At 37.4% G+C, this 14,406-nt stretch overlaps 1 protein-coding gene across 3 annotated transcripts in view; it reads right to left on the bottom strand.

Moving 5' to 3' along the window:
- The window catches only part of LOC122988494 (tensin-3-like), a 59,751-nt gene extending 46,316 nt beyond the window's left edge, over positions 1 to 13,435 (bottom strand). The window contains exons 1-10 of one of the 3 annotated variants that reach the window (XM_044360833.1): positions 13,224 to 13,435; positions 9,160 to 9,333; positions 5,528 to 5,578; positions 5,307 to 5,429; positions 5,146 to 5,210; positions 3,267 to 3,350; positions 2,876 to 2,988; positions 1,024 to 1,084; positions 864 to 939; positions 60 to 189 (exon numbers count right to left, since the gene is read on the bottom strand). In XM_044360833.1, the coding sequence (XP_044216768.1) occupies positions 60 to 189; positions 864 to 939; positions 1,024 to 1,084; positions 2,876 to 2,988; positions 3,267 to 3,350; positions 5,146 to 5,210; positions 5,307 to 5,429; positions 5,528 to 5,578; positions 9,160 to 9,309 (853 nt within the window). In that variant the 5' untranslated portion in view covers positions 9,310 to 9,333; positions 13,224 to 13,435. Of the gene's footprint in view, positions 1 to 59; positions 190 to 863; positions 940 to 1,023; positions 1,085 to 2,875; positions 2,989 to 3,266; positions 3,351 to 5,145; positions 5,211 to 5,306; positions 5,430 to 5,527; positions 5,579 to 9,159; positions 9,334 to 13,223 lie in introns of those variants that run through there. The other 2 variants (XM_044360832.1, XM_044360834.1) reach the window with 2 other exon arrangements.
- Positions 13,436 to 14,406: the final 971 nt, after the last annotated feature.

Here is a 14,406-nt window from a genome sequence, read left to right as displayed (position 1 = left end):
GTGATAGTCGCTGAGACAAGCGTTGGCTGTCTATGGCTATGGCAGCGGGTTATAAATACCTTCACTGGCAGAGTCAAGGTCCGCCTTAGAGAAAGTGAGTGCACGTCCGTGCACGAGGCCCGTATGAAACTGGAGACGGAAGATGACCTGACGGCTGGCTGACCGGCTGTTTTTATCATAACAAACCACCTAAAATCAGAAAGAAAACAACACGGTGTACTGTACGTACTGCTGCGCTCTATGAGAGGCTGGATCACAGAAATGAATGCCTAATAATAAATAATAAAAATTGAATTCATATAGCACACGTCACACACAAAAGATGCAACACAGTGAGCTTCATAAAAGAGGAAAAATAAAGCTTATAGTGCAAAAAATACTGAGAGACTAAAATAATCAGTTATTTACAGTCTTTTTAGCATCAAATTGCCTCTTTGTGTTTCCCTGTTGAGCTGCAGTGGAAGTATAGTAACAAAAAGAGGAACTTTGGCACTAAAAAGACTGAAATGTTGAAAAATATCTACTTGATTTGACTAATTTGGACGCTGAAGCTTCATATTATCTTCAGATAAACTTTTTGTATCACATCACTTACACACCTGACTTTTGTTTTAGGACAGACTTGAAAAATGGCGAACTTGTCTTTTAATAAATATATATAGAAAACAAAAAGAAGGAAGTAGAAAAAAGACCTAAGTAAGTTTGTAAAATACACAAACTAAGAGTTGCAGCAAATTTAGCTTCTATCGGCTTCCTCTACAGGGGCTCCATTAGTAAATGTGATAGATTAAGTAATTAATAATAGTAATAATGATCTCTATTTGTCAACATAAAGGATAAAAATCAAGCATATGTGCACAGACCATGATGTCCCCTTTGAGCAGCTGAGCTGGCTGAAGCACAACGTAGAGCCGATCTGTCTGGCCTCCATTAACGTGACTGAGGTGGAAATATAAACACACACGTTAACTGCTGCAACACTATACGATGTTAAAATGTGATTTACGATGATGTTTTTCTTACTAGACTGCAGACGTGCAAACAGCTTGTTGACTCTGGTAGACTCTCAGGAAGAGACAACATCCTAAGAAAATTTTTCCAAAAGATGACATCATTAAAAACAAAATGAATTTGTCCAGAGGACATGTTTAGCTGTTCCAGACACAAGCTGACAATTTCAGGAGAAAAGTGGTTTAAATTATAGTAATTAAATGATGCACCGTGAGACACTTTCCTCCAATAGTAGATTTACAGCTTTTGAAACCAAAGACTGACAAATTCTGACAGTGTTACAATGTGACTGCTGCTAATACCAACGTCTGTAAACCAACTGACCAGAATATGACATGAAATGATGCAGAATACACCCACAGACAACCGGTACAAGTAGATACCACACCTGCATGTGATAAATCATTTAGGAATTTAGCAGTTAGGAAAAGCAGCCAAAGCTTTTTGCATTTTCAAAACATGCATTTCACACATCAACTGACATCTAATGCTTTTCAACTGATATTGTACAGTCTGACTCAGATTGTAAACAAGATTTTATTACTCATTTATGACTCATTTCTCATGCAGTGTGACAGATGCCTTTAAATCATGAAAGTTAGTGTTTGAGACTTGTAATGAGCTAAGACTTAAAATGATACTTCACCAAGTTATGCATTGCATAACACTGTCAGACTCACAATGGACAATTTAAAAAAAAATGCATTCTTATACAGTATGCATTCTTCTTCTTTGTCAACACTCGGCACCTACATTACCCACAATGCAGCTGGACTCATTTCACTCGACTGTAAAGATCCGGGTGTGTCAGGTGTGTTATGAGGAGCAGCTACAGAGGTCTGATAACTCTTCTAACTCCACAACCCCAGATATTTAAAAATTTCCAAACTTGTAGTCTTCAGCCCCAACCAATGTTGACTCAAGTGACATCACTTGAGGCAATTTATTCACACAGCTCCTTCTGGAGATACAAAACTACTTTTTCCTACATATGCAGTAATACTCCCCAACACCTGGAAACACACTTTGATGTGTAAAATCAGTGGAGTTCCCCTTTAAGACTTGAAATCCTTCGAATCTTAAGGTTTTCTTTTACTGCAATAAACACCCAGGAGCAGTATTTAGAGATCTAAAAGACTCACATATTCACTTGCAATTTTCTTAAGACTTTACACATGACGTTTCCTGAGGGAACAACTCACTGATGATAAACAGGAACACATGCTTGACTTGGTTTACCCTCGTCCTCTATCGGTGAACAACACAGGCAATGGGAAATTATATTTAGAGTCTAGTTTATTGACGCCAAATTAGCAAAAAAAAAAAAAATGTAAATAGATGTTATGGGGCTCACCTGTTATCTTTTATGCTGCAAAATGCTTATGGTGCAGAAATGACTCCCAATCAATTTGCAGCAATTCAATTTTTTTTTTGTGTCCCCTATGATGATAATCTGTCTGGTTTGTCCTAAAAAAAAAAAGGTCTTTGCTTTCACTACCTTTGCTGATTAGGTGCCTCATTTTTATTGAATGAAAGCATGTTTCACCCCCTACATTTGAAGACTGGATCAAGGAGGCACTGAATTGTCTCAAGCTGGAGAAAATAATACTCAACAACAATCTGAAAGCTCTTTCTGGATGATATAAAAGCTCTGATACTTGTGCGTGATGCTTTTCCCTTTGTTTTCTTGTTTTTCTCAGTTTTTTCTGTCTTTTTGTGTGTTCTTGTTTTCTGTAAATGTTAAAAATGTTCCTTTCAGGTAACTCAATGAACTAGTGTTCTACTTTAGAAGAAATGGAGCGTAAAACTTCTTCTATTTATCTGATTATTTCCCACAAATTCAGATCAGGCATCAGCTGCTCACCTCCATCTGGTCTTATTTTGGGAAGACCGTGAAGAACAACACAGAGGAGGAATGACGGAGAGGGATACATCCTTAATCCTCCTTTCAACATATTCCCCAGCATCAACACATACCTGAAGAGCAGAGAGAAATGAATGCAGGTTGTTTAGTATCTTTAAAGACGTTATAACCTGAAGAAAGTGCGGTTGTGGTGCGAGTCTCCCTTGTTATGTAATCTCTTCGTAGCTTTATGACGGTGACTGTTTCCCAGCAAGATAAATCAGGTGATTAGCGACATGAGGTCGAAAGTCACAGCAGATACGTCGGTCTCTGTCGAAGATCAGAGACTGAGAGCTGAAATACAGTTGACCTTTGACCTACAGTGATTCTGCTCAATCAAGTGGAATCTTACCGTTTTTGTGAGGGAGTCATCAGAGCGAGGAGCTTGTCGTTGTAGAACCTCCTCATGGCAAAGTGGTCAAGAGAAAGGTCTGCACTGAGAGAGACGTATATATTCAGATGCTGCGTTTTAAAGGATCAGTTCAACCAAATTACAAAAAGAACATATTTTCTGGTGGTGGTATCTAGAGATGCAAACAGTTTTGGTTTTATTTGCCCTGATGGAAGATATCCATGTCTGAAATTTCTGTCTACATCCCAATAAAATAGAGCTGACTGTCAGGGGCCAGATATACTCAAAACAGACATGGACAGCAGACACATATAGAGTTCTGTTTATATGACAGTGGGCTTCTGCATACATGTTTGACGGCATGTCCTTCGGCAGATTACGTCACTCACAACTTTTGCAAATTCAGAAAGAAGAATTTGGGCTCCACTCTGGATAATTCACACACTTTTCTGTTTGCACTCAATATATAGATCTTAATTAGCAAAAAAGCTTAATAAATTAGATCTATTCTTTAACAGACAGAAAAAAACTTGCTTTTCAGTGTGTAGTTTTGTGTGTCAAGCATTTTTTTTTGCATAGTAGGTTGTTTCTTAAAAAAAAAAATTGCAACACCCTTTCTGTAAAATGTCCTACATATGAACTGATAAATATCTGCAAATTACTCCAGGAACATTTCCAGGAAATCTGTAAAAAATTAAAGGACCTGCAGAATAAAGTGTTACCACCCTCCTAACAGAACAGAAATTGGCCAACGTGAACACAATGTCACACTGAGTGAATGAAGTTCATTTAAAGGGTAGTTCAGTCTGATTATAAGGCTACGATTATACCAGGAACAAGAGATGCTGCTGTTGAAATAATCATATTTCAATCCAGTGAACACCACCAACAAAATATCATTTACCTCCCTGGTTTTAAGGTGGAGGAAGAGTTCCTGAGGAATAAATATCCCAGACAAAAATCTGGACAAATAAAACCAAAATTATGTGCATGACTACATACCAGTTATGTAATTTGAAAGAACTGACCCTTTAAGAAACAGGCGTTATCAGATTAACACCCATTCACAAACTTTTTGCATATCTGCACTCACTCACACAAGCAAATATCTCAATCTCTGAGGAACAATGGTCACAGTCAGGGAGTCAGCTGTTCGGCCATGAACAACACACACACACACAAACACAAACACACAACAGAACCAACAGTGTGGAAATCAACTTTCTCTTCTCTGCTTTTCTAGTAAGTCTCAAACTGACCTTTTACATCATCCCATGAGATGTAGCCAAACAGGGATGTGTGTGTATATATATAGATGATATGTAACCGCATAAACGACTGAGGCTGTCGTGTTTGCTTTGAAAATCTTAACTCAACAACGTTCTGTGTCCTCTGCAGGCTCAGACTCTGGCGGCGCAGGTAAATTAAAAGTGCATAAATTCACCGGTGTCTAACAGGAACAAGATCCCTGCCCGAAAATCAAATAAAAGTCTAGTTCAAAGTCTCTTCAACAAACCGCCGTGCCCTTTGCCTGGTGGAGACGTACAGTAGATCAGCCTCTGTTCTATTGTCTGTCTATTGTTCAGACAGCGTTCTTTGATCTGCAAACATGTCCAAGACTGAATGTCAATATTGCGTCATTACTTTACAGTTACTGTTCCCTTTCTTTATATGATATATCTACACAGAATACTGATAATTATTTTATGTTATGGGATATATATTAAGAGAAGAACTTGTCAAGATACAGAAGTAATCAATCAATGAAATCCTAGAGGCTGAAATGTTTGATATATGTAGATGTATTGTTGCTCCCTAATCATTCTTTATCCATATAATACTTGGTTAAATTCCCTGTTGCTTATGGCATCAGTGTTACCTGGCTGACTTGTTGCTTAAGTGGATGTAAGAAGCCACCAGAACTCCGATCAGGCCTTTACCTCCCTGTTGAGGACAACCACAGAAACAGGATGAATGAATATCACACACCTATGATACACAGAAAAAATTAATTGTCGGTGCGTAGAGAGGTTTAGTTACTCTGCAGTGTAACACCAGGACATGCTTCAGGTTGATCTGCAGCCAGCTGTCCATCGTCGTGCACACGTTGAGGATCTGATCCAGGTTTGGAGCTAAAGGATCCACCCAACCTGTGTCCAAAACCTGACACACACACAAACAAACCACACGTATAGACTGTCATAAACCTCACACTTCACCCGCTAACTTCTGAAACACGTCATGTGAAGTGTTGTCATTACCTTGTGGTTCATTCGGGTGAGAGTGTCGCTCTTCTGTGAGAGGTTTATAAGCTGAGGAGAAAAAGTTGTTTGCATGAGAAGAGACGGAGTGAAATGAGGGTAGAGTAGTATGAATACTTTTACAGCATTTTTAGTTTTTGAGATACCACCTTGCAAACATTCCTCCCGTAGACTTTCTGTCCTGGACTCTGTTTTTGGACTTTTTGTGTTTTTGGTTTTGTTTGTTGCAGATGAGAGATTGTAGTGTTGTTTGGGTATTTGAGTTGTATTCATGTTTATTCTGTGGCGGTTCTATGCAGGTCAGTTTATTAAGAAGAGTTTTGTGTTTTCTGGGTTTTGGGTTTTTTGCTGTGTTCCCTCCTATGTTCCTGTGCTTGCTCTGCCCATCATCATAAATAAACCTTTGGAGAACAAAGTATAAATGCATATATTTGGAGAAGGTTGTAGTAGTAGTAGTAGTAGTAGTAACTGCTGCCTTATCCCTTTCCTCTGGGTAGGGGGGTATCCTGGACCAGCTGCAGTGAACTGCTGCCTTCCAGGACCCCCCCGTGCTCATGGGTGCAATTGGGAGTATCTGTCAGGCACCTGGGACCAGCCACAGCTGGCTGCTGCCTTCCCAGCACCCTGGCCACTGTTCCCACACTCACCCGGCTGCTTCCCCAGAAGAAAACCGGGACCAGCTGCTAAACTGCTGCCTTCCAGGACCCCCCCACCCCCACCCCCCCCAAAGTACTACTTACTAAATGCCATTAATTTACTGCAAAACTAACATTGTGTCTTGCTGTTGCTGAAATTAACAGTTTGTTGCTGCTTTTATAAATACAGCATAAAACTGTTATTCTCTACTTTTACAGAAAAATACTGCCAAAAGAATTGCATTGTTTATTACTGTTAATTTGCACTTTTCACAAATGGCATACTTACAGATTTTTACTGTAAAATGCAAAATGTATGATGTACTACTCAACACACTATTGTGTAACTGAGTGTTACACAGTGAGCTTAAATTTTGAATATTTTTTTCCACAAACCTTGTTACTTGACATAATTACTCATTGACAGTATTTACAACAGTGAATAAACAGCGGTTTATAAACAGAATAGAATAAACAGACAAATTACACAACTTCAAGATATTTCTTTCAAACCATGTCTCAATTTATTAACATTTTAAATGAATGATGCTAAACATTTGTACACAATTACAAAGTGATAGAAAAAACAAAGCATGAAACTCATTCAGGTAATTAAACATTCAAAAGTTATTTTTAAAAAAAGTAAATAGTAGTAGTGCAATCTGTCTGAACATTGTACACAAAGACATAAAACAAAAAAAATATCAACATGCTCCTCTAATGGGATTCTTTCCAACAATGGGAAATATATCAGAGAAGTCAGAAGCAAATTTATTTGATACTAAATACTTCATAGATATTATTACACCCCAACAAGACTCAGTAAAATGGGACAGTTTTAGCGGGTGTATGTCTGCAGGGAGCAGCCTCTGATGGTTTGCTACAGTACATCTGTAATTGTTTCCATGAACTAATTAATGCTCATCACATTATTGTAACCAAATAACTGCCTCGTATATCAATGTCTCATTGGTTACCTGCCTGTTTGATTGTTTTTTAATTGGCATTTTCTATAAAATTCACTAAAAAAAAACCTTACATTAAAAAAAACATGCTCCTCTAACCCTATTTATAAGGGTTTGTAGTGAGTGAGTGAAAGACTGAGAAAGTGACGGAGTGAATGACAGTTACTATGAGTGGCTAAGAGACTGATTGTGTGGGTTTGATGACTTAAACAAAGAAGTCCCACTCACAGTTTCTTTAATAGACTTAACACACAAGGGCTGACTGATGTCGTCTTTGTCTGTATGACTTTCTCTGTCTTCAGTGAGTGGACTTTGTCCCGTCCTGCCGGGTTCATCCCTATGAACCGCCTGGAAAACAAAAAAAGTGTGTTCAAAGAGGGTTTTATTTATTAAATTATCATTATTATTATCATTATTATATAGCACATCCATTCTTCAGTAGTTAGCATATAAAACAAAGTAAAATGAAACTCACCGTGTAATTTGGAGCAGCAGATCTTCAGGTCTTCGGGTGATGTTATTTTAAAATTCTGAATACCTGCTTGGATGTTATAATTCTGTTTTTATAACAATTAAGTGGCACATTAGGTTTACTGCAACATTCTCACTCCTTTTTTAACAAAAAGCTGGTCTTAGGTGGATCCAGGTTACCCTCCAGTTATGCAGCTCACATAAATATAACAAAACACCAGAAAGCAGCTATTGTATTGGTATGTCAGATAATTAGTTACATTTTGTATTTAAAAAGTCACTTAAGCATTTAACTGTGAAGTCCTTGTTAACTGTTATAATGAGGAATTAGGACTGTAACACAATCTAGAAAACGCATTTCCTGCAGAAAATGCATGTGAATACTGACGGCTGAAATGAATCGCAAAGCACTGTTGAAAATCCAGAAATCTGAAATGAATTTAATTTTAAAAAGCTGAAAGCTCAAATGCATCGCACGGCGGCACTGCTGAAAAACCTGGAAGCTGAAATGTAAAAATGGCAACATTGGAACTGTATTACTTAAAGAAGCTAAGAGTTGAAATACAAAGGCTGAAAGCTAAACTTTAACACTTTCAAAGATGGAATAAATCGCCTGAAAAGGCTGAAAGATCAAATGCTTTGTATTAATATCATGCAGATGAACTGAATTGCTAAACATTTTGGAACAGAAAAGGCATCAGCCTAAATAACCGAGAGTTGCAAAGTATTAACGAATATGCAGAAATGGGAAATGAATTGCATTATTATTATTATGATTATTATTATTATGCATTATCTAAAGAATCTCTGAGTGCATTGCTGTCGCTATGCAATGCATTGCTAAAATGTTGAAAAAGCTTAATATTTTAAAAAGTATAAAAGCTAGAAAAAAGTTGAATGGCTGTATAAATGTCCACGAAGAACAAGTTTAACATTTGAGCGGTTATGAAGAAGAAGTAGTCAATCAAAATAGATACAGAAGCTACACAAGCAGCTCTATAAGTGATGCTAACAATGACAATCTTAACATGCTAATGACCATACCGATTTAGCACGTTAGCATTGTTAAAGTGTAGTAAACGCAAAGTCCAGCTGAGGCTAATGGGGAAAGATTTGCTGATATATGAGCACAAACCAAAGTTTTGTACAAATTTACAACTTTGGATCACCAAAGTCATTGGGATTCATCCTCACAGGACCATGAATGTTTGTACAAAGTTTCAGTATGGAGTCCACCCGAGTGTTTGAAATATTTCAGTCAGGACAAAGTGGTGGACTGACCAACAGATAAACACTTACATCTATACAGTCACATAATCAGTTTGGAAAAGAAGAAAAAAAAATCAAAAATTGGAATAATAATAAATTTAATGTGATATTTGATTTATTATAAGAAAGATAAGTGTAATAAAGCTGTAGATTCAGTCTGCATCTTTTGTGTTGCATTGTTTTCTGTTGGGATTAATTGCCTTTTCTATTGTTTTGAGTATTTATGGACTGAAATTGACTTCAAATAAAACAAAACCCTCTCCAACATGCGGCTCTACTCGACTCATCTCACCATGTAGTTGTGTCCATGTTTGGACTGCAGCATGGGAATAATTTCTCGCAGGTTCTGCAGGTACGTCTCCTCGGGACATTCAGGAGGACAGAATATGGTGATGATGCGTTCAGTGATGTAGGTGAGATCGATTCTGCGCTGTTTTTCCATGACTTATGTCAATCACATGGATATCTGTAGAGACAGAGGAAGTGAAACGCAGGATGTGAGAATGAAAGTCATGGAAAATATAGAGAAGTGAGCATTTTCACTCCAGATCGGCAGATGTTTGCAGTGCATTTTATCTGGGCGTGTGTGCCGTATCAGCTGGAACTCCAAATAAAAAATAAAAAAGCTGATCTTAGCCTGCACAGCGATATTTGAGTTCAAATGCGGTCAGCCTTAATAATCCCAAAATCCTTTTTACAGGACGTGATGCTAAAACAAAGTAGGGGAAATGCCAAAAAAAAAAAAGAGGAACTGCACTAAAAGCTTAGTCACTGGATCTCCTCATTGAGCTTGTGACCAGAAAAGGGATGATGATGATAATGAGTCACAGAAGAAAGATGCTGCCCAAACACCAGATCATAACCGTGTTACTCATCACCCAAAACCACCAAACTGCAAAACAGCTCTGACAGAAAATGTGTCTGATTGTTCACGCTTTGTGAGTTGAAATGTGAACACTGTGTCTCTTATTTTTCTCTCTTCAGTACAATCTTTAAGCCTGAAGAATGTGACATCCTCCCACATTCTTCCGTAAACCATCGAAAAGATAATTCTGTGCTAGCTGGGTTCTACGTTAGCATCCGGACCGGAGCTGTTACATGCATGTTAGTGCACGTCTACGGGAGCAAGATCAACAAGAGAGTGTGTAAAGAGAGAGCAGTGGTTAACCTCGCTTTCACCCTGACCATGTGACCGCAGCACAGTAAACAGTGATACCACCATTTTCACCAGTAGAGGAGTAACTGGTTGCTTCCCACAGAAATGACATTTACATCAGGTTTAATCCTCTCAGAGCTTCCTGTTTCATCTCAGGAGTTCAAATTTATATTTAGGAACCAAAGTTTTACTTTTAGTCCCCCTATTGAGCATTTATAGGCTATATATAACATTCAATAAATGGTTTATAACACACTGTAATCTAATTATAAGCAGATATAAGTGTCTATTAATATGTTTGTCAATATCTATAACTCCACCTGTAGATAGCCGTGAACGGAGGCTTCTGTATAAACAAAAAGTGAATGTCAATATAATAAAACACCTGTGATAATATAAAATATGTCGTCATAGGAGACAATTACCGACAAATGCTGTACATTAGTAGACACTTAACATGTCCTGATATCTGCTAACATTACAGTAGGTTATAAACCATTTATTAAATATTTGTTCACAGCTTATTAATGCTAAATAAGGGGACATGAAGTAAAGTGTTACCAGATAGTTAAAACATTATTTTTGCTATTTTATTATTTTATCATTTGTGCAGATGCATTTTGCAGACGGATCATTTTGGGAGCAGATAAAGTACCAGTATGAAGTGAAATGATGTGGTTTAGGAGTATTTGTTTTATGCACACACACACAAATTTATGCTTTCCAGACAGTCAGGAGAACCTGATCCATGCATTATTAAATGATGGTGCAGTGTATGTGCTGTAAGGAATAATAAAGGATGACTTATCAGACAATCAGTGTCAAAAATCACAATCAAAATGTTTTAAATTTTAACTATTTTAAATATATTAACTGTCTTGTTTTTATTATTATTTATCAGATTATATTATATTATGTTACCCTGTGCCTGATACTGAATTTATTATTTTAAGTCTAGGTGTGTTTTAGACATGTTTAGATGTGTGTGTGTGTGTGTGTGCGTGTGTGTGTGTGTGTGTGTGTGTGTGTGTTTGGCTGTATCACGAGCTCCCTCTACAATCTAAGTTCCTAATGGACAAATAATCTGAATTGAATTTGACTTTGAATTGTTATTATTTTGTTGATTCATTCGTACAAACTACACTCATAAAAAATAACAGAATTTGGGGGTCCAAAAGGTTGTACTTCTACAATACTTTATGTTGCCCTGTCTTGCAAGTCTAGTTTGTGTCCCTATAATTTCTAGGTATATTTTGCTGATTCAGAGTACAGTACATACTGTATTTGTAACTAGCAGTCTCAGGACAATCAGTGTGTTCCTTTTCTCTTGAATTTTCTCCTTTTCCTTCCTGTTTCAGTAGAAAAAGTACCACAAACACTGCTCGCTGTATGACCTCAACAGCTTCCCATCCCAAACTGAAGGTATTGCTGCCAGGGATTGAATCAGAAATCGGAAAAGATAAATCTGAGGGGTCATGAAAGGATTAACTGGACAGGAAAGCAGAACACGAAATTATGTTATATTATATGTTTTATGACTATTTTTCAAACATTAGCTTCTTGTTTGTGAATCACTTGATAATTTGACATCTTTAGCACCCTAAATGTACTCAAATAACACAGAAAAATCACAGCACAGGTTCACATAATAACCTGTAATAAAGGTTCCCAAGTAGACAAACCTTTGTTCTGAGGAGTCACAAACCAAATCAATCAGTTTACTTTAGTATTTGTACCTTTATGTCATAAAAGGTTTTATTTTGTAAACTACATTGAATGAAAAGCTGTACAATTTGCGCCCCTTATACACTCGTTAAGTTACATAGGTGAAAATCTTTAAGCATGCCTTCCTCCTGTGTCTGTTTTTGAGTGTACTTGCTGAAAAAGTTGACAGGGTTGGGCAAACACAGCAACTCGATCTTAATGAGTGACTAGTCTCCAATTATGTATTTCTGGTATGTTTTTTCATTCAACATTTCTAGACTGCTGCAATCTAAATTTGTCAGCGCTCCGCCTGAGGAACCAAAATAAACGGAAGTGTGTGACTCAACTACACACACACACACACACACACACAGACACACACAGATACATATACACACGTTGCTATAGGCAGAGCTGCTTAGCAGCAGAGGTCCTTGAGCTTAAACGAGCCACATTTAATTATAGTCCTCATTTCCCATTTTAAAGGAGGGCATACCGAAATGGATTATCCATCTTTGTTTCTTTCTTTTGTCTCCTTTTGGCACTGACAAAAATCCAAATGTCACCTTAAACGCAGCAGGAACAGAGCTGTCATTTGATCGTTCATTCACATGACAAACCGTCTGAAATTGAAAGTGTCTGTCCAAAATACCAGAAATGAAATTGACTGCAGAATGTCGCTGTGAATGTCGGTTTGCCTGTAATCCTCCAGTGCCCTACTCCATCTTCTCCATTTAGGTCCCCTTCTTCTCTGTTCTTCTTTTTCCCTGAGTGCTTTTACTTTACACAGTAAACTAATCTCCCTTCAGTCTGTCTGATCCACAAAGAGCCTCCTTATTGAATTATATGATCTTATTTTCTCATGGAAATGTTGAATTAAATCCTCCAGTGACATCAGGTAATTTCATTTTATTCTACTTGTTTCAAGGATATCTCAATCAATTACTGCTCTATCTAATTAGTTTCACGTCACTTCATTGGAGGGAATCTTTACAGCGAGATCTGCATTTGGAAATCAGTGTAATTATCACACCCCCCACCGGTAGAGCGTTTCACTTGTCCCAAGAAAAGTAGGCTTTTAAGACTTAATGCAAGATTAAATGACCTCTTAAGATGCACTGAGTCCCAGTGGAAACACGTCTCCTGGGGGTTCAGTGTCTTAATGTGTCAGTAGATTAATCTCCCTCTCAGCGCATCTGCAGGGAGACATTTTTTCACTGTTAATCCCCCCAAGATTTACCATCCATCACATGTCCCTACCACTTACTGAACAAAAAAATTTGGATTATTGCCACCACCATTAAGATTCAAGGGGAGGAGAAGCTTTATGTCCAGTTTGTCTTACATGAGTGAGCACTGAATTGCTGAAAAAAAGAGGAAGGAACCTCTACTGGGAGCAGATGAACCTTAACTCAAACTTTACTGTAAATCTCAAGGAGTGACTTTTATTCAAACATCACAACTTAAACATGATAACAGATAACAGAAAGGCTTACCTTGGCCGCTGTTTCAGTCAACATGAAGTGAAAAACCACAGCAATATATGAAGCCTGATGAGTGAAAGTCTGTGTGTGTGTGACTGCAGTAGAGAACGAGGTGGAGACTTGACAGAGGGAGGGAAAAAGAGAAAGAGAGCAAGAGTGAGAGCATGATAAACTATACTGTAACTGCCTCTTGCACTTTGCCCTCTGTTGGACTGCAGTATGACAGCAGTTCACCCTCAAATGCTTGTGAAAGTGACAAAGACCAAGACAGCTACAACAATCTGACAGCTCTCTCGACAGCATTCATTAACACAGACAGTAGCTGATTAAAGTCGACTTGATCTTTACTTTATCTGCACTCCAGGGTCTTTAAATTGGGGCAGCAGAAAGAGGCAACGTTTTAATGTCAAGGACACACAAATTGATGTGTTTTTTTTTTTTTTTTTTTATCATAGACTCTCATCTGATAAGGGAGAATAGATAGATAGATAATTTGCAGCAGTGGTGAAATGTAACTAAGTACATTAACCTAAGTACCGTATTTAAGTACAAATTTGAGGTACTTGTATATATATCTTTTATTTCCTTTTTCTGCTACTTTATACTTCTACTCCACTACATTTCAATTTACACTTTTTATTCTTTACTTTATATGCAGATTTTATGCTTTGTTGTGGATTAAAGTACCAAATAAAGTAGTTTAAATTCACCATGACCCACTACACAAGTGCTGCCTACACACTAATGCATCAGCAATGATAAATAATTAAAATAATATATAATAATGTAATGCTCACAGGGGCCATTCTGCTGCATATTGAGTACTTTTACTTTTGATAATACTACTAACATACTCCTGATAATACTTTGACTTACTTTACTTATTTTGAAAGCAGGATTTTTACTTGTACTGGAGTATTTTCATATTATTTTATTGCCACTTTTACTTAAGTAAAATATGTGAATTCTTCAAGCACTGACTCGTAGATGGTGAAAAAGTGCTTTCTTTATTCCACTTCAGGTGGTGCAGTTTTTATCCCACTCGGTGGCGCCAGAAGACGAGTTACTGCTCTTATGTGGTTACTTATTGACAACAACTGTGTGGCTCAAAAATAAATATTCGGATAAGATTGAATGTCATGAATTTACCAGGTAATTTCAGGTCACAAAGTCGGGGAAAACCACTTCCTTTACA

This window comes from Thunnus albacares, chromosome 9, assembly GCF_914725855.1.
Source record: "Thunnus albacares chromosome 9, fThuAlb1.1, whole genome shotgun sequence".
NCBI classification, from domain to species: domain Eukaryota; kingdom Metazoa; phylum Chordata; class Actinopteri; order Scombriformes; family Scombridae; genus Thunnus; species Thunnus albacares.
The sequence above is the reverse complement of the archived record's forward strand: the minus strand, read 5'-3'. Positions and strand labels throughout refer to the sequence as shown.